The following is a 20,939-nucleotide window of genomic DNA, read 5'->3' as shown; positions in this document are numbered from 1 at the left end:
GGGCAATTTTCTACATTGTCAGGTAGACACCAGTGTTGAAACAAACTAGAACAGCTTGGCTCGGGCAGCAGCAAGTTCTGGAGCACAAATCTTCAGTACTGTTGCTGGAATGTTGCCAGGACCCATAGCCTTTGCAGTATCCAGTGTCCCTAACCGTTTCTTGATATCACATGGAGTGAATTGAATTGACAGAAGACTGGTATCTGCAATAGTGGGGATCACTGGAGGAGGCCGAGTTTGATCACCCATTCAGCGCTTGTGGCTAAAGATTTCTGCAAATGCTTCAGCCTCATGTTTTGCACTGATGTGCTTGGTTCTTCCATCGTTGAGGATGGGGACATTTGTGGTGCCTCCTCCTCCTCCAGTGAGTTGTTTAATTGTCCATTGCCATTCATGACTGGATGTGGCAGGGCTGCAGAACTTAGATCAGATCCATGGTGAGATTGATTAGCTCTGCCTATCACTTGCTGCTTTCGCTATTTGGCATGCAAGTAGTCCTGTTTGGTGGCTTCACCAAGTTGATTCCTCATCATCAGGTAAGCCTGGTGCTGCTCCTGGCATGCCCTCCTGCACTCTCCATTAAACCAGGATTGATGGTAACGGTTGAGTGAGGGACATACTGAGCCGCGAAGGTTGTAGATTGTGCTAGAGTTCAATTCTGCTGCTGTTGATGGCCCACAGCACCTCATGGATGCCCAGCCTTGAGTTGCTAGATCTATGTGAAGTCTGTCCCATTTACTGCAGTGATAGTGCCACACACATGATGGAGGTTGTTCTCAATGTGATGGCGGGACGTTGTTCCACAAGGACTGTGCGATAGTCACTCTTACTGATACTGACATGGACAGATGCAACTGCAGCTGGCAGATTAGTAAGGATGAGGTCAAGTATGTTTTTCCCTCTTGTTGGCTCCCTCACCATGTGCCGCAAACCCAGTCTGGCAGCTGTGTCCTTTAGGATCTGACCAGCTCGATCAGTAGCACTGGTGCTGAGCTACTCTTAGCAGTGGATATTGAAATCCCCCACCCAGAATACATTTTGTGCCCTTGCCATCCTCAGTGCTTCCTCTAAGTGTTGTTCAACATTGCAGAGTACTGATTCAGCAGCTGAGGGAGGACGGTACGTGGTAATCGGCAAGAGCTTTCCTTGGCCATGTTTAACTTGAAGCCATGAGGCTTCATGGGGTCCAGAGTCAATGCTGAGGCCTCCTAGAGCAACACTGTCCTGACTGTACACCACTGTGCCACCACCTCTGCTGGGTCTGTCCTGCCGGTGAGAGAGGACATATCCAGGGATGGTGATGGTGGAGTCTGGGACATTGTGTGAAAGATATTATGACTGTGTCAGACTGTTGATTAACTAATCTGTGAGACAGTTCTCCCAATTTTGGCACTAACCCCCAGATGTTAGTGAGGAGGACTTTGCATGGTCGACAGGGCAGTTTCTGCCATTGTCTTTTCTGGTGCCTAGGTCAATGCTGTGTGATTTATCCAGTTTCATTTCTTTGAGTCTAAGTAGTGGTTGGTCCAACTGAGTGGCTTGCGAGGCCATTTTAGAGGGCAGTTGAGAGTCAAGCTCATTGCTGTGGTCTGGAGTCATATGTGGGCCAGACCAGGTGAGGTTGGCAGATTTCCTCCCTTGAAGGACATTAGTGACAATGGATTCATGGTGATCGGTAGATTCTTAAGTCCAGACTTCTTTTTAAAATTAAACTTCCACCATCGAACCCAGGTCCCCAGAACATTTTCTGGGTTTCTGGATTAATAGGTTAATGATAATACCAGTAGGCCTTGAGGACTCATGCAAAGAATTTATTTAACTCTTCAGCCATTTCCTGGTTCCCCAATATTATTTCTCCAACCTCATTCTCTTCGGGGCTTGTATTAACTTTGGCCTGTCCTCCTTTCTATATATTTAACAAAGTTCCAGTTGCCTGTCCTGATATTATTTGCAAGTCCATCCTCAAAGTTTACCTAATCCCCTTCTTTTTTTGGTTGTTTTCTGCCTTTTAAGAATTTCTCGATCCTCTGGCTTGTGATTAATCTTTGCAACATTATATCTATTCTTTCTTTCCATTTGATAAAAGGATCCCTTTGCCTTGTCATGTAGGATAATACGATACAATGTTTTGTTTGTCTTTTCTTGCAATACAGAGTTTTTATAGAACATTACAGCATAGTACAGGCCCTTCGGACCTTGATGTTGTGCTGACCTGTCATACCGATCTTAAGCCCATCTAACCTACACTATTCCATGTGCGTCCATATGCTTGTCCAATGACGACTTAAATGCTCCTAAAGTTGGCGAATCTACCACCGTTGCAGGCAAAGCGTTCCATTCCCTTACTACTCTCTGAGTGAAGAAACTACCTCTGACATCTGTCCTATATCTTTCACCCCTCAATTTAAAGCTGTGCCCCCTCGTGCTCGCTGTCACCATCCTAGGAAAAAGGCTCTCCCTATCCACCCTATCTAACCCTCTGATTATTTGATATGTTTCAATTAAGTCACCTCTCAACCTTCTTCTCTCTAATGAAAACAGCCTCAAGTCCCTCAGCCTTTCCTCGTAAGACCTTCCCTCCATACCACGCAACCTCCTCGTAAATCTCCTCTGCACCCTTTCCAAAGCTTCCACATCCTTCTTATAATGCGGTGACCAGAAATGTACGCAATACTCCAAGTGCGGCCACACCAGAGTTTTGTACAGCTCCACCATAACCTCTTGGTTCCGGAACTCGATCCCTCTATTAATAAAAGCTAAAACACTGTATGCCTTCTTAACAGCCCTGTCAACCTGGGTGGCAACTTTCAAGGATCTGTGTATATGGACACCGAGATCTCTCTGCTCATCTACACTGCTAAGAATCTTACCATTAGCCCTGTACTTTGCCTTCCGGTTACTCCTACCAAAGTGCATCACCTCACACTTGTCTGCATTAAACTCCATTTGCCACCTCTCAGCCCAGCTCTGCAGCTTATCTATGTCTCTCTGCAACCTACAGCATCCTTCATCACTATCCACAACTCCACCGACCATTGTGTCGTCTGCAAATTTACTAACCCATCCTTCTGCGCCCTCATCCAGGTCATTTATAAAAATGACAAACAGCAGTGGACCCAACACCGACCCTTGCGGTACACCACTAGTAACTGGTCTCCAGGATGAACATTTCCCATCAACTACCACCTTCTGTCTTCTTTCAGCAAGCCAATTTCCAATCCAAACTGCTATATCTCCCACAATTCCCTTCCTCCACATTTTGTACAATAGCCTATCGTGGGGAACCTTATCGAACCTTGCCGAAATCCATATACACCACATCAAACGGTTTACTCTCATCTACCTGTTTGGTCACCTTCTCAAAGAACTCAATAAGGTTTCTGAGGCATGACCTTCCCTTCATAAAATCACATGATACACCAACTTTGGATGCTTGTATGCTTGCTTGTTTGCTGATCAAAATTAAATAAGTGAAACAATTGCACTGAGGTCACCAATCAGCCAGCACATGACCCTTCCTGTGCATTGGCTGCATGGTTACAAGGAGGAAGAATGAAGTGTCTGGTTCAGCTCAGTGAGACAGAAGCTGTATATTTTGGAAGTTTTGGATTTGACCTTTGAACAGGACAGTTCCATTTATGTATCTAAGTTATATTTATTCACTGTTTCACAGTGGAAGGACACAGTGGAAGGATGGCAAAATGGTCAACTCAAGGATGAATCTTGGGGATGTTTACTAATAATTGCACAGTGTTTAGCATCAACAGCAAGATGTCGATAATACTCGGGCTTGAACTGATGAGTGCCAAATAATGTTTGCACCACAGAGGTGCCAGGCAATGATCATCTCTAACAAGAGAGAATCTCACCATCTTCCTTTGTTGAGTTTCAACACTGAAATTCTGTTATCAACTTCATGGGCGTTACTACTGACTTGAACCTGCATGAGATAAGCCATATAAATACTGTGGCTACAAGAGCACGTCTGGGAATCATGTGGTTAGTATCTCCTCTCGTTTCTCCCCAAAGCTTGTCCATCTCTGACAAGGCAAAGTTGGGAGTGTGATGGAATATGATTGCCTGGATGCCGCAGCTCCAGTAACACTCAAGAAGCTTGATGCCATCCATGCTTGATTGGCACCATTTCCATCACCTCAACATTGATGTTTGTCTACTGCTGATAGACAATGGGGGCATTGTGTACCATCTACAAAATGCACTGCAATAACTCATCTGACAGCAGTTCCCACTAGAAAAACAAGGGTAGTTCACCTGTATTGGGTACGTGTGACTGCAATAAATCAAATAAATCAGATCAAATGCTGGGCCAGAATCCTGGCCATCCCTATCTATCAGCCTTGTGCAGGGTATCTATCCCAGATGAACACTTGCGGTCCATGAAGTTAGTTCAGTGCCTTTGCAACAGTGATAATGTGTGACCAATGTATGCTGGCCTTGCGCAGGACCAACATAGAGCCATACAAATGATATAAACCAGAAGGGAGCCATTCAGCCATCTTTGTCCATGCTGACCCATAGACATCTGATGCCTTTTTTAATCCCAAATTGTTACAAACGTACATGGACCTGCAGCACTTAAAGTGCAGATCCAGGTACTTCTTAAAAGAGTTTAGAATCTCTTAGTCCAACACCAATTCAGGCAGCAAATTCCTGACACCCATCACCCTCTGCATAAAACGGATTTTCCCACATCCCCTCTAACCCTTCTGCCACTTAGCTTGACTCTGTAACTGCTGATTTTTGAATTCTCTGCCAAGGGAAGCAGCTTCCTCCTGTCTACACTAACTCTACCCTATCTCTGCCCTTCACTGTTTTGTATACCTCAATCATGTCATCCCTCAGACTTTTCTGTTCCAAGGAAAACAGCCTCATATTTACAATTCTCCAGCTTTGGCAATATTTGAGTAAATCTTTTCTGCACTGTCTCCAGAGTTATTATATACTTCCTGGATTGTGATGAACACAACTGCGCACACTACTCCAGTTGTGGCATCATCAGTATCCTGTACAGTTTTATCATGATGTCCTTACTTTGGTAATCTACACTTTTCCCAATGAGGCAAAGCATTCCCTGTGCCTTCGTCAGAACATTACTGACCTGTAGTGCTACCTTTAGGAACCTGTTCACTTCCATGCTTAGATCCCCCACTTCATCTACCCCTCTCAGTATGTTCCTATTTATTGTGTATTCCCTTTATGTCCTCATGAAAAGCAATGCATCACACTTGTCAGAGTTGTGCTCCATCTGTTGCTTTCCTGCCTTCTCCGCCAACCCATCTAATATCATTTTGGAACTTGGAGCTATCCTCTGTCCTATCCACCTTACATCCAATTTTTCAGTTGTCTGCCAATTTACCAATTGTGCCCCCCATGTTCAAGTCTGAATCGTTCATCTATAAAATAAATTAAAGGGGCCCCAAAATCAAGCCCTGTGAAACACCAATGGAAATTGCTTTCTGTTCATAAGCACAGCCATGAACAATTACCCTTGTTTCCTGCCACTAAGCCGATTAGTCAACACATTACTCCGTATCCCATGACCCATGAGCTTTCACTTTTTTGCACTTCTCAGGTGGGACGTTATCATTTGCTTTGCTAAAATCCATGTCGACAAATTCATTGCGCAACCCTCATCGATCCTCCTTGCCACTTTCTTAAAGAATTCAACTAAATTTGTAAGTAATGACCTTACCTTGACAAAGCCGTGCTGACTATCCATGACTAGTCCATGCCTTTCTCAGTTAGTTTATTTGATCTCTCAGATCGATTTTAAAATTTTCCCACCACTAACGTAAGACAAGCAGGCTTTTAATTGTTTGGCATTTCCTTCGTACCCTTTATAAACAATGGAACCACATTTATATTCCTTCTCTAATTGATTTAAAACAAAATTTGCCCTGAGGATGATTAGTTTAGTCTTGCATGTGCTGGTGCTACCCTCCTAATGGAGGAAGGGGGACTTTTCATCCAAATTCCCTACTTGTTTCCTTTGTTTTAATTTTCTTTTCTTGTAAATATTTCACCCAGTTCCCTTTTAAGTGAAGCACTAGATTTTGCTTGAATAGTCACTTGCAGTAAAAGCATTCCCTATTCCATTATATGGAAACTTTTCCTCTAACTTTCCCATCATTGTTGTGTGAACAAATCCTGGCCTGAATCACAAGAAACAAACTGTGTCTCTTCAGAATTTTTTTTTGTTTGTTAGGGGTCTTATCTCATGAAAAAACAAAAATCAAGCTCTGTTTTTCTGAAACTGGAACAGCAACATTAGAAGCTGCAAGTTCTTCAGGATGTTTGGGAGATCTAGAGTGAATTGTCCCGGAAACCAGATGTTCCACAACATGGTTCTGTGCTCGTGACCATTGGCCTTGAGATTGGTCTCATCTGTCCAGTATTGGAGAATCAGCCTTTGCCTGCTAGAATAGACCAATCATAAAGTCACCAATTGTAAGAGATGCAGTGTTTACCTTCCCTGCATTTGACGTTACTATTGAAATTTTTTTTACAATTATGTGGCTTCTGTCAGATTCTAGTAACTATTTGGAGCCACAGGTGAGAGCTGGTGAAGGTGAGGATGAACCCAGCATGAGCTGCTCAAAAAAAAAGTGAATCAAACAATTTTTTTTGCCCTCTCTCTTAGTCACTCCAAATCCTCTTGAAGCATCTTTGTATCTTCCTCTCAATTCTCATTTCCAACCGGTGATGTGATTTGTCAGTCACGGTGTTTTTCTGTAAATATGCCCATCTTCATCCTTTGTCCCCATCCACAGATTAGCACGTTTAATATGAAGAACATAATATGAAAAACATATAGACCACATCAGATGAATTTCCCTCTTCAATACTTCTGATATCTGATAAATAGAGGCCTTCTAATGGGCATTAACATGTTGTGTCAGCATTGCTTGACTGTTGCTTAAGGTTGCGGTGGTAATTAGTCTTTCTGCATTAAATGTACTTTCAATATTAGAAACTTAAGTGATTGACTACTTCATTGGAACCTAATACAATTATCAGTGTTTTTTTTTTGACAGTGCTGATTGATTGGATTTACTAAATGGAAATGTACAGTGTTGCTTTCAAATGGTGATAATTTCTCAATGGAATTTCACGTGCAGGCACTCAGACATGAACTAATGGATAAGGAGGAGACAATCATAACTGCTTTGGATTCAGCCCATAGAAGGGCCAGAGGAGCCGCGCTGACACCTTCATGTTTAAACAGGTCAGCCACTTAATCTATTGCAGGAACAACCACTTTTCTGCAGAACACTTGGCTTTATAGAGGAGTAAGATTTTAGAAATAAAGTAATGCTAAGCTGGAGAGTGAGAAATAATGCAGGGACTCGTATGTTATTTAAAGAAACATGTTACAGCGCATGACAGAAGATTCTGTGACAGTTACTTAGAATTGTTTGTTGTGGGAACAATTGAAAATGTTTCCACTCACCTCGTGATCGTGGTAACTTCAAATTATTAGAAAATTTATAGATCAGCATCTTGAAATATGTTTTTGTTCATTTTCACAAAACGTTACATGACTTTACGTTCTGCAATGTGTTCTTAATTACCATATTCAAAAGCAAAAAGCATGTGTTTACTGTCCTACCATATTTTGGTGATGTATTGATGTGTCTCATTTTCAGAGGACACTTTTCTGCGTGCCACGAGATGTATATCAGCCATACCAAAATGCTGCCTTTGCCTGAGACAGGGAAGATCAACTGACTTTGGGGAAATGGAGAATCATTCATGAATCCAGTTACTTTCTGATCTGACAGCTTTGTGGCATCTGAATGGATAACAATTTGATCTGGTAATCTCAATTGATAGAGTGCAAATGTGTAGTGATGCATTTTGGGAGCTCTGGTAAGTGAAAGATGTTCACAATGACTAGTAGATCCCTAGAGAGCACTGAGAAACAAAGGGACCTTGATGTCCAAAAGCAAGAGTTCATGCCCTCTGCTTCTGGCCTTTCAGGCAAAGTTGGATCCAACACTCCACTGAGTCTTAGATCCCATGAGCTCTTGTTTTGTTGACCAGTCTGCTATCACTGACCTTATCAAAAACATATAGACCACATCAGATGAATTTCCCTCTTCAACACTTCTGATATCTCCTCAATAAAAATTAGATAAAATTTGCAAACCATGGCATTACCTCAACAAAGCCATGCTGACTATCCCCGAACATTCCATGTTTCTCCAAGTGCAGCGACATTTTGTCCCTTAAAATTCTTTCTGATAACTTCCCTACCACCAAGGTTAGACTGGCTTGTAACTTCTGGATCTGTCCTTTCTTCTTTTATATAAAAGTATGAGCGGTCCTCTGGCACCTTAGCTGTGGCCAGAAATGACTTGAAAAATCTTTGCCAGGACCTTTTGATATCTCCTCCCCTGCTTCATAAAGTCATGCAGTATAGAAACAGGCTCACTTGATCAACATCAATGCCAACTAACAAACATCAAACTACTGATCCCATTTACCTGCACTGAGTCATTACCTACCATACCCTGGCCCTTTAAATGCTCATCTGTTGCTTCATTAATATTGCAAGCGTATCTGCCTTCTCCACCTTGTCAGGCAGCATATTGCATGTTTGTATCACTTTTGGTGAAAACACTTGCCTCAGATCCCCTCTAAATAGCTGACAGTTTACCTGAAATCTATGCCCCCTGACTTAAACTCGTCTACTGGTTCTCACAATCAATCTATGCCTCTCATAATTTTGTATACGTCGATCAGATTTCCCCTCAGCCTCCTCTGCTGCAAGGAAAACGCAATTAGCCTACCAGTTTCTCCTCATAAAACTTGCATTCAATCACAAAACAACACCCTGAAACATATACTATCAACCAACCTGGCCAACATCTCTGTCTCCGGCTTGCTACAGTGTTCCAGTGAAGCCCAGCACAAGCAGACAGAACAACACCTCATTTTCTACTTGGGGACCTGACAGCCCTCCAGACTTAACATTGAGTTCTGCAATTTTAGGGCCTAAACTCTCCCATATCCCAGCGCCCCCACCCCACACACCAGGCTTTGTTACCACGCAGCCTGCCACCACACACTCCCTGTTGTTAGTGACTAACAGTCCCCATTGACAACTTCCCAGCCTGATCGTTAGCAACTCCTTTATCTGTCCACCTGTCTTTCTCTCTCTTTGGGCTCTATCCTATTGTTTACTCCCTCCCCCACCCTCCTCCCTATTTTCGGCATAGAAACTGATGTTTTCCCAGCCACCATCAGTTCTGAGGAAGGGTCACTGGACTGGAAATGTAAACTCTGTTTATTCCTCCAACATATGTTGCCACACCTGCTGAGCTTTTCCAGCAACTTTGTTTTTGTTCGTCATTTACAGCATCCGCAGTTCTTGTGGTTTTTATCACTAAACCTGTCAGACTCATCAATGCTCTCTAATGCTCCAACTTGTTGCTCAAATTGCTCCAATAAGAGGCACCTGCTGTACACATGGTCATGCAGACCAGCAGGAGCACTCAGCATTTGACATGTAGTGTAGGATGCACCAATCATGGGTCAGATCTTAATTCCAGGCATACCTTAACTCAACAGAACACGGATCTTTGCTTTTAATTTACTCATTCTCCTGCTTAATTGTAGGGGACAAAAACCAGTGTTCACTCTCAGGTCTCTGCTGGTATGCCTGCTCTTCAGGGAGAGCCTTATCTCACCCACTCCTCTCAATAACATTCTCTGACTGTCACTGGGCCAACCCTCTGCTCTCAGTAACACTGTCTGCCCGTCACAGGGCCCTCACCCCCTCCTCTAAGTAATACTGCCCGTCACAGGGCCCTCGCCCCCCCCCCCCCCTCTCAGTAACACTGCCCGTCACAGGGACATCACCCCCTCCTCTCAGTAATACTGCCCGTCACAGGGCCCTCGCCCCCCCCTCTCAGTAACACTGCCCGTCACAGGGACATCACCCACTCCTCTCAGTAATACTGCTTGCCACAGGGCCCTCACCTGCCCCTCTCAGTTATGCACTGACTGACTGTCACAGGGCCCTCACCCCCTCCTCTCAGTAACACACTCCGTCACAGTGCCCTCAGACTGTCACAGAGCGCTCACCGCTCCGCTCAGTCACACTGCCAGTTACAGGGCCCTCACGTGCTCCTTTCAGTAACACTGCCTGTCACAGAACCCTCACGCGATCCTCTCAGTAACACTGCCCATCACAGGGACCTTACCCGCTCCTTTCAGTAACACTGCCTGTCACAGGGACCTTACCCGCTCCTCTCAGGAACACTGCCTGTCACAGGGCCCTCACCCGCTCCTTTCAATAACACTGCCCGTCACAGGGACCTTACCTGCTCCTCTCAGTAACACTGCCCGTCACAGGGACCTTACCTGCTCCTCTCAGTAACACTGACTGTCACAGGGCTCTCACCCGCTCCACTCAGTCACACTACCTGTTACAGTGCCCCTACCCGCTCCTCTCAGTAACACTGACTGTCACAGGGCCCTCACCCACTCGTCTCAGTAACACTGACTGATTGGAAAGGGCGCTCACCCACTCCTCTCAGTAACATCCCCTGACTGTCACTGGGCCCTCACCCGCTCCTCTCAGTAACACTGCCCGTCACAGCGCCCTCACCCACTCCTCTAAGTAACACAACTGTCACAGAGCCCTCACCCACTCCTCTCAGTAACACTGCCTGTCACAGGGCCCTCACCCGTGCATCTCAGAAATACTGCCTGTCACAGAGCCCTCACCCACTCCTCTTCGTAACATTGACTGCCTGTCACAGGGCCCTCACCCTCTCCTCTCAGTAACATTGACTGACAGTACAGGGCCCTCACCCCCCCCTCCTCTCATTAACACTACCTGTCACAGACCCCTCACCCGCTGCTCGCAGTAACACTGACTGACTGTCACAGGGCGCTCACCCCCTTCCTCAGTAACACTGTCCGTCACAGGGCCCTCACCCACTCCTCTCAGTAATACTGTCTGCCACAGGGCCCTCAACTGCTCCTCTCCGTTACACTGACTGACTGTCACAGGGCCCTCACCCCCTCCTCTCTTTAACACACTCCGCCACCGTGCCCTCACCCCCTCCTTTCAGTAACACTGCCAGTCACAGGGTGCTCACCCGTTGCCCTCAGTAACACTGACAGACTGTCACAGGGCCCTCACCCGCTCCTCTCAGTGACACTGCCCGTCACAGGGACCTTAGCCGTTCCTCTGAGTAAGACTGCCTGTCGCAGGGCCCTCACCCACTCCTCTCAGTAACACGGCCCGTCACAGGGCCCTCAACTGCTCCTCTTGGTAACTCTGACTATCTCCCGGCCTTAAACCCCTCCTCTCAGAATCACTGACTGAATGTCACAGGCCTCTCACTCCCTCCTCTCAGTAACACTGCCTGTCACAGAGCCCTCATCCGCTGTTCTGAGTAACACTGGCTGACTGTCACAGTGCCCTTACCTTGCCCACTTATCTGAATTAGAGACAATATCAATGTGGTTGCTTTATCAAGAACAAATACGGAGAGAAATTAATGTCACAATCAAAGTGAACTTGATTAGTAAGAGAATGTGATGGAATGTCTTTATTTATTTAATATAAGTATGTTATTACTGATTTTATGACCTGAAGTCACAGCCGTATTCAATCAGCTTCACTGTCTATATTTGCAACTCATTGACATAAAGTATTTAGTGACGTTCAAAATTGATCCCAATGTTTCCTAATCAGATTTTTTGAAAAGCCAGTGCCAGACTTTGTGAATAACAATACCTGACACCAGGTTCATAGCTAAAACAAAAGATTTTACAGTTTATGAACAATATAGTATCTTTTTTAAAAAAAGTTAAGCAAAAAGGTATTCTGACGAACGCCTATGACTTAAACATCATCTTTTTTGATTCTAGCCCCAATTCTCGCAAAGACAGAAAGACAGACAAACAGATATAATTAAGGAATGTATCAAAGGGAAAAAACTAAATCAAGTGTAACTGGCCAGTTTACTTAACCAGACTGCATGATCTTTAAAATGGAAAGAACTGTGGATGCTGCAAATCAGGAACAAAAACAAAGCTGCTGGAAAAGCTCAGCAGGTCCAGCAGCATCTGTGAAGGAAAAAAAGAAGTAAGATTTCAGATCTGTCAACCCTTCTTCTGATCAGGTCTGAGGAAGGGCCACCAGATCTGACATCGTACCTCTTTTTTGCCTTCACAGATGTTTTCAGACCTGCTGAGCTTTTCCAGAAATTTTGTTTTTGTCCATCATCTAAAATCTCACAGTCAGATGAGATTATATGTTAAGTTAAAATCTGAACAATCTACAGATGCTGTAAATCAGAAACAAAAACAGAAGTTGCTGTAAAAAACCAGCAGATCTGGCAGCATCTATGGAGAGAAAACAGAGTTAACATTTTGGGTCGTATTACCCTTCCTCAGAATTCCTTATTTCTAAGTGTCACAGGATCTGAAACGTTAATTCTAACTTCTGTCCATAGATGCTGCCAGACTCGCTGAGCATTTCCAGTAATTTCTGAGCTTCTGTCTTGGTTTCTGAAAACATTGAGCTATGCAAATACCTTTCAGTAGGCTTTGGGGGATATTTAATTATTACTTGTAACAGAGGACCTCTTAACTTAGAATAAGTTGATAATGGGAGGACAACCAGTTGGCAATCAAACCTCTGTCCTGTAGCTTTTGCAGGGACAATCCTTCTGATTTAAAGACAGTTCAATATTGGTTTCTCTTTGCTAGTGACTCATCAACAGAGTTTTCTTGGAAGAAGAATTGACCTGCAATTAACCTCCAGACCTAGCCTCATAAACAAATATCAAATTGTTTCTTCTTTTTTCACATAAGCTGCTGCTCACAGTCCAAAGGTCACTCTCAGCTCACAGTTCACAGCTCCAAACCAAAAATGATAATGAACTTAAGTACTAGAAGGAGTAAGACAAGTCAGCTCCTTGAGCCCCGCTGTTTGATATGATTGTGGTTGATCTTATCTCTGCTGCAACTTCAGTTTCCTACCTGCTCCCCATAATTCTTGAACCCATTATGAACTCAAAAATCGTTCTATCTCCTCTTCAAATTTGCTCAATGTCACAGCCCTCCAATGCCTTCTCAGGGAGTGAATTCCAGAGATTCATGACCCTTCCAGTGTAGAAATTTTTCATCATCCCTTTAAACCTTCTTTCCCTATGCTAAAACTATGACCTCTTGTTCTATTGCCTGCATGAGGAACCATCCTTTCCACGTCAACTTTATCAATCTGCTTGAACATATTATATCCCTCAATTAGATCCCTTCTCATTGTTCTGAACACCTGAGAATGTAGGCCGAAACTACTCTGTCTGTCTTAAGACGCATTCTCGTCTCTGGAATCATCCTGGTGAACCTCCACTGGACTGCCTCCAATACAATGACATCTCTCCTTAAGTAAGGAGACCAGAACTGTACACAGGGCTCCAGGTGTGGACTCACTAATGCCTTGCATAGTTGCAGCGACCTTCTTTTGTATTTGTATACTCTCTTTCTTGAGCAACAAATGCCAAAATTCCATTTCCCTGCCTTAATACCTGCTGTACCTGCTTACTGAGTTTCTGTGATTCATAAAACGAAAAAAAATGAAGGTTTCAATGCTGTTAAAATGAAATCCATCCAAGTAAAATTAAAATAATGATAAGAGGACATTAATAGAAAATGAAAACATTTTTCTCTCTCTGGAGAGCAATATTGAACAGGCTTCACATAATAATGTTATTTGTGAGCTTGGATTCTATACTGGAGGAATGCTGCGCAAGTTTTAAGTTTGAATTGTACACCTATACCATGTGCAGTGGAGGACAAGACGTGGGTTTTAATCTAATAATTTTCTGTGTTCTTCTGTTATAAATATACATAGGCATCCGTTTGTGAGCATTTTCAGTAATTGAATACCACAGTAAAGAGAACGAAAATTTATCTCACCCTGGAATCTGAATTGTCCAGTATCACCATCAACTGGGATCATAACACTTGTCATTTCAAAGGCCAAACCTGATATTACCACTCGATTCCTCAACTAAAATGGAATTTGATTCATTCAGTTGTCATACATGAATGACCATGATAGTGTGTTGTAAATTATAAAGTGAAACAAAATAGCCCTTCACCATTTTTCTTGTAAAGCAAATCCATCATATTCGATTGTTGTAGTGGTATAAAACACTAGTAAGTCACACATTGCAAAGTCCTCCTGAATGTGAGCCAGACATTTATATAGATCTGTGGTTAACCTCAAGAGGCAACCCAATCTTGTATTTGATTCCTTTTTAGGCCACTTTTCTGACAACAAAGACTTCACCAGTCTCCTTAAACAGCTGAGATCAGACTAATTACAAAGCTCTATTTTGTCCATAACCTACCCTTGATCAATGCTAAAGAAGATACACTAGCATTTAAATAAAATTGTATTTATAGAGTCAGAGAGTGATACAACACGAAACAGACCTTTCAGTCCAATTAGTCCATGCTGACCATAATCCCAAACTAAAGTAGTCCTGCCTGCCTCCTGCGCTCGGCCATATCCCTCCATTCATGTACTTACCTGGATGTCTTTTAAATAGTGAAACTGTACCCGCATCCACCAATTCTTCTGGAAGTTCATTCCACATATGAACAATCCTCTGTATAAAAATATTGCCCCTCGTTTCCTTTTTAAATCTTTCTCCTCTCATCTTAAAACTATGCCCCATAGTTTTGAAATCCTCCACAGTAGGGAAAAGACATTTGGCGTTCACCTTATCTAGATCCCTCATTATTTTATAAACATTCATCGGGTGACCCCGAAACCTCCTAAGATGCAGTGAAAAAAGCCCCAGTCTATTCTCACCTTAAATCTCAAAACCTCCATTTCTGGCAACATCCTGGTAATTCTTTTCTGAACCCTCTCCAGCTTAATAATATCCTTCCTTGAACACCGACCAGAATTGGACACAACAGTTTAGAAGAGGCCTCACCAATATCCTGTACAACTTCAACATGGCATTCCAACTCTTCTCCTCAAAGGTCTGAGTCATGAAACACCTTCTTAACTACCGAAAGAACTACAGATGCTGTAAATCGCGAACAAAAACAAAGTTGCTGTCAAATCTCAGGAAGTCTGGCAGCTTCTTTGAAGGAAAAAACAAAGTTAACGTTTCGGGTCTGGTGACCTTTCCTCAAAACTGGCATTTCCCCTCTTTGCTGTCCACTGTACCACCGATTTTGGTATCATCTGCAAACTTACTAACCAGGCCTTCTATATCCTCATCTAAATCATTTATATAAATGACAACCAAAAGCAGACCCAGCAATGATCCCTGTGGAACACCGCTGGCAACAGGCCTCCAGTATGGAAAACTTCCTTGCATCACCACTCTCCATCTCCTGCCTTTTATCCAATTTTGTTTAGTTTCTACTTAATTAATATTCCAGTAATAAACATCCCTGATGAGCTGCGGAACGGTCACCGCACCCGAAATGTTAACGCTGTTTTTGTTTTCCATCACAGATGTTGCCAGACCCGGTGAGCTATTCCAGCAACTTTGTTTTAGTTCCTGATGAGCTGCGACTTTGTATTTGACTGATTTCCAACATCAAAAGTTCTAAAGGTTGGAAGAGATTGGTTTACCTTGACTTCCTAGCTTGAAAATGTGCCTTTTATGCAAAGAAACTGTACTCTGGGACAGTGGTTTTTCAGATTTACCTGCAGGTCCAGCTGTGAATCGGAGTTGAAGTAGTTGCAAGCACTGATGAATAGGCAGCTATTTAGCCTCTGGATGGAATCCTGTGGAAGCGACGAGGGTCTAGGTCATTGACTCGAGAACTGATGAGGGAACGGCTTGCCCCAACCAGCTTCCCTTCAGGGGACCGCCAGCCTCAGGTCGCTCCCCTCAAGGGGTATGTCATCCTGACCTTGCTCCTCTCACGCGTAGGCAGCTACATCTTTCTCCCCTCTGGCACATAATAGACCGGTGGCAAACCTGGTGGGATGTCACTTTCCATGAGCGGTTGGCTAACCAGAACCCAGCATGTGTACTAAGCAGCAGTGTCACTTGGGAGGTGATGATCTCTGTTACCATTGGCAACCAACCTACGATTATTGCTCGATCTCGGACCAGGATTGAGTGAAACACCATTAGCACGCCACTTCCCCTTCTTGATGTTGCACATTGAATGCCTTTGAAAGCCTGTTACATTTCTTAATGGTGACACCCCTGCCCACTGTTGACTCAATACCAGTTGTTGTGGGATGATGTATGTGTACGTCAGTTGCTCAATTGGGGACTTTAACTCGCAATGAAGTTGGGAAGTTATGCACAAGTCTTCTCACCATGGATTTAATCTGGCTCTAAGCAGAATTGTAGGTGGTGCCATCCTTCCACCTGATTAAATGTCCTCTATTTTCAAACTTGCCACAAGGGAAAGTACAAAATCCCGCTGTTTTTGTTATCAATTCATGGTTTTTAATTTTGCAATCAGTGTCGTAAGCAGCAGATTAGTTCAGTCCTTGTGAAATTGAAGGCAATGCAACACTTTAATTGGTCACTTTTTAACATGGTAGGTTCTCAGACTGAGGAAATGGTGAATGTTGTTGATCTTTAATGCAATATAATGGAGGAGAGAAAAATCTGGACTATAGAGCCCACAGGAAGAAAATTATAATCTGTCAGTGCTGCCTCCATTAGAACAATGCCAAGTAAATACCCGTCCCCATATCGAACAATAGAAGTTTCCTGCATATCAGAACATACCCATTGAGTGGGGAACTGATGAATAATGCAGGAGCACCATCGGATTGAAATACTTTTATTCTAAGAATTTCAGAACATGCTGGGATTTTTATAGCAAGCAATACTTGTGATGGAATATTCTTTTAATGTCAAAATGCTGCAACAGTTTGGAAGAACCAATATTAAGTGGATATTATTGCAGATAATATATGTGAATTAAATAAAATTGTTTGCTTAAAGTATTTTGTAATTCGAATTGAATGTCGCATTTTTGTATCTTAGTTGTCTTCTGTTTCTAATTTTTCTTATTTTTATAGAGCAGGTATTGTCCTGGTCACTTGTAATGCTGCCAATTCAAGATTAACTACATGGATGGTCTCTATCAGTTGCTTAATCCCCGATGTCAGTTTGCAATCCTGAATCCAAGATTGTCACTTCATCTTTCAATTCTGTGTATAATCAAAGTCTGAGATCAACAGCTTTCATTTTACTATCTGGAAGTCAATCAGTGCAGATTTTGTTTGTAAACAAGCGTTCTGTCTGTAAAACTGCTTCGTTTAATTAGATTAGTTAGTTAAGATTCATTTTAATGAAATGAATCATAACTAAGCTTCAGCTCTTCCTCATTCTGATTCTGAACACATGGTATGTCACGCAATGGCAATTCAATTTTGCATTGGTGCCGGTTCAAACCATGTGTTTTCCAACTACAGATTGATACAGATGAAATTGTACCATTTCCTTTTTAGTACCATTCTCACCATACAGTGTTTCTGTTCATTACGTTTCTGTGCACAGTTCTGAACCAGTCCCCTTGCCCCTGAGCTTGCCAAATGTCTCAATGTTGTCATGACATTGTCAAAGAATTCATTCCTTGGTAGATTCAGAGATAAATTAATGTAACCTAGTATGTGTTAATGCCTCTGCTGTAATCGGGCGAAACACTCAGGCCATTGTCTTAATTTTTCTCTCTTGTATTTATATTGAAATGTTGACCATGCCATTTGCTCCACTTAGTGGAATTGGACTTGTTACAGAAGTGCTGAACGTCAACTTGCCAAATACAATTGGATGAAAAGTATGAGGCCAATCAGTCTCTTGAAACACTTTCTCTATGCAATCAACATAACAACATTAATTGACAATGAAAAATTACGTACGTGCTTCAGAAGATTAGATTTGAAACAGAGATTTGTGAATATGAATGGAGCTATATATGTCCCCATCTCAGGCACCAACCTCAAGTTCACCTGGACTATCTACAACACCTCTGTCACCTTCCTGGACCTCTCTGTCTCCATCTCAGGTAACCACCCAGAAACCGATATCCATTTCAAGCCCACCGACTCCCACAGCTACTTAGAATACACCACCTCCCACCCACCTTCCTGCAAAAATTCCATCCCCTATTCCCAATTCCTTCACCTCCGCCTCATCTGCTCCCAGGATGAGGCATTCCATTCCCGTACACGTCAGATGTCCTTGTTTTTCAACGACCGCAACCCCCCACCCCCCACCCAACCACACACAGTGGTCAAGAACCATGTCTCCCACATTTCCTGCAACTCATCCCTCACACCTCATCTCCGCAATAAGCACCAAAAGAGAACCCCCTCATCCTCTCATACCACCCTACCAACCTCTGGATACAACGCATCATCCTCCAACACTTCCACCATCTGCAATCTGACCTCACCACCAAAGACATTTTTCCATCCCCACCCTTGTCTACTTTCTGGAGAGACCACTCTCTCCATGACTCCCTTGTCGGCTCCACGCTTCCCTCCAACCCCACCACACCCGACATTTTCCCTGCAACTGCAGGAAGTGCTACACGTGCCCCCATACCTCCTCCCTCACCCCCATCCCAGGCCCCAAGAAGACTTTCCACATCAAGCAGATGTTCAACTGCACATCTTCCAATCTGGTATACTGCATCCGCTGTACCCGTTGTGGACTCCTCAACATCGGGGAAACCAAGGAGAGACTTAAGTGTTCTGCAAAGCAGTCCCTATGCTCGGTTCACAACAAACAACTGCACCTCCCAGTCGCGAACAATTTCAACTTCCCCTCCTATTCCTTCGACGACATGTCCATCCTGGGCCTCCTGCAGTGCCACAACAATGCCACCCGAAGGTTGCAGCAACAGCAACTCATATTCTGCTTGGGAACCCTGCAGCCCAATAATATCAATGTGGATTTCACAAGCTTCAAAATCTCCCCTCCCCCGACTGCATCCCAAAACAAGCCCAGCTCGTCCCCGCCTCCCTCACCTGTTCTTTCTCTCACCTATCCCCTCCTCCCACCTCAAACCACACCCCCATTTCCTTCCTACTAACCTCACCCCTTGACCTGTCCATCCTCCCCGGACTGTCCTATCCTCTCCCTACCACCCCACCCACACTCACCTCTACTAGCTCCACCTCTTCAACTTGTCTGTCTCCTCTCCAACTATCTTCCCCTCTATCCATCTTCGATCCACCTCCCCCTCTCTCCCTATTTATTTCAGAATCCTCTCCCCCTCCCCCTTTTCTGATGAGGGGTCTCGGCCCAACATGGAAGCTTTTGTGCTCCTAAGATGCTGCTTGGCCTGTTGCGTTCATCCAGCTGCACACTTTGTTATCTCTATATCTCGTAACAACCTCATTGAGTGAGTTCTAGAGCGAATTGTGCAGGGTAGACTTAGGGTTTATCAATCTAACTTGCCAGTCCTGAAAGATGAAACTTGGTTTGTGTTGGATGTTTGTTTTAATAGCTATGAAAGATATCCTGAAAGGATATGTCAAATCTTTTGTTGAGAATTTTACCCATTTAGTCACTCTAATCTTTTTCCTTTTTTAAAGTTTCCTTGGTAGTCATAAATTTCAAATATCTGCACAATTTTATTTGGCTTTGTATTGGTTCTCTGAGATTTTCTGTTAATGGCTCCATGAGCTGCTAGCTCATTACAGAATTTATCATTGATGTGCCTGTAACAAAATCTTTAGTCTTATACTATATATTCCCAATTTCAGGATAAAGTCCAGAGAGACCTTTTAAAGGAAAGGGGTTTCGAAAGAAAACTTCATTTCCATCGATCAAAGTCATGAATAGTTGATAAATTATTTGCATTTCATATTTCCAGAACCTAACCCGGAAGAGAGAGCCCAGAGAATTGCCAAAGCTGTCCTCAAACAGTCAACAGAAGTGAAGGAAAATTGGGAGCAATTGAAAATCCATGCAAGCAACTGGCAGAAACAGGTGGAAAAGGCATTGGAGAAACTTCAAGAACTGCAGAAAGCTCTGGATGATCTTGAGGCTCGTGATAACAGCTGAGGAGGTCCACACTGATTGGCAACCTGTGGGTGACCTGCTTATTGACTCATTGCAGGATCACATTGATAAAACCAAAATAAGTGCAATTACATTGCACTTCACTTATGAACAGATGTAACTGCAATCAGAGATAATGGGAACTGCAGATGCTGGAGATTCCAAGATAATAAAATGTGAGGCTGGATGAACACAGCAGGCCAAGCAGCATCTCAGGAGCACAAAAGCTGACGTTTCGGGCCTAGACCCTTCATCAACTCTCTGATGAAGGGTCTAGGCCCGAAACGTCAGCTTTTGTGCTCCTGAGATGCTGCTTGGCCTGCTGTGTTCATCCAGCCTCACATTTTATTAGATGTAACTGCAATGTTGTATCGAGACGATCAGTAATATGAGTACTTAAGTAATATTGATTGAATGGTTGTTAACTTAATTTGAAAATTAAAACTTAGTTGAGCATGCCTTCTGATGATATCACATCGGTAATATTAGTATAATTGAGGATTCTATTAGTCAGTGACATCAGCTGAGTTATCTGCTTGTTGCTATGTTATCAGGATTAAAGGTAAAGTCTTAGCACGCCATTTGGCCACTCCTTAGAGAGAGACAACTGGTTATGATTTAACCTGAAGATCACCATGCCTCGGGCAAGTAGAGGTTGAGGCAAAGATCCTTTGTGGTAAGCTCACTGGTGTGGCAATTGAGCCCTCTCTGCAGGGCATCACTTTGCATCACAAACCAACCGTTCAGCCAACTGAATTTGAATGGAGCTTAGGATTGTAGAGTAATCCATGCAATTGTATTTTTTTGAATGAATGTTTCTAACTGGGACTCTCTCACTGGCAAACTTTTTAAAAGCCAGCTCAGCCATACAGGTTA

The 20,939-nt window shown here is 43.4% G+C and overlaps 1 protein-coding gene across 8 annotated transcripts in view; it reads left to right on the top strand.

Moving 5' to 3' along the window:
• LOC132209000 (utrophin-like) overlaps positions 1 to 18,967 on the top strand; it is a 123,894-nt gene extending 104,927 nt beyond the window's left edge. For 5 of the 8 annotated variants that reach the window (XM_059644231.1, XM_059644232.1, XM_059644229.1 and 2 more), the window contains 3 exons: positions 7,140 to 7,246; positions 7,668 to 7,837; positions 17,769 to 18,967. In XM_059644231.1, the coding sequence (XP_059500214.1) occupies positions 17,823 to 18,743 (921 nt within the window). In that variant the 5' untranslated portion in view covers positions 7,140 to 7,246; positions 7,668 to 7,837; positions 17,769 to 17,822 and the 3' untranslated portion in view covers positions 18,744 to 18,967. Of the gene's footprint in view, positions 1 to 5,360; positions 5,697 to 7,139; positions 7,247 to 7,667; positions 7,838 to 15,529; positions 15,880 to 17,768 lie in introns of those variants that run through there. The other 3 variants (XM_059644233.1, XR_009445066.1, XM_059644228.1) reach the window with 3 other exon arrangements.
• The last annotated feature ends 1,972 nt before the right edge of the window (positions 18,968 to 20,939 follow it).

The sequence above is a fragment of the Stegostoma tigrinum genome, unplaced genomic scaffold (genome assembly GCF_030684315.1).
Source record: "Stegostoma tigrinum isolate sSteTig4 unplaced genomic scaffold, sSteTig4.hap1 scaffold_61, whole genome shotgun sequence".
Classification (NCBI taxonomy): Eukaryota; Metazoa; Chordata; class Chondrichthyes; order Orectolobiformes; family Stegostomatidae; genus Stegostoma; species Stegostoma tigrinum.
Note: the sequence above shows the minus strand (reverse complement) of the source record. Positions and strands in the feature narration are given on the sequence as shown.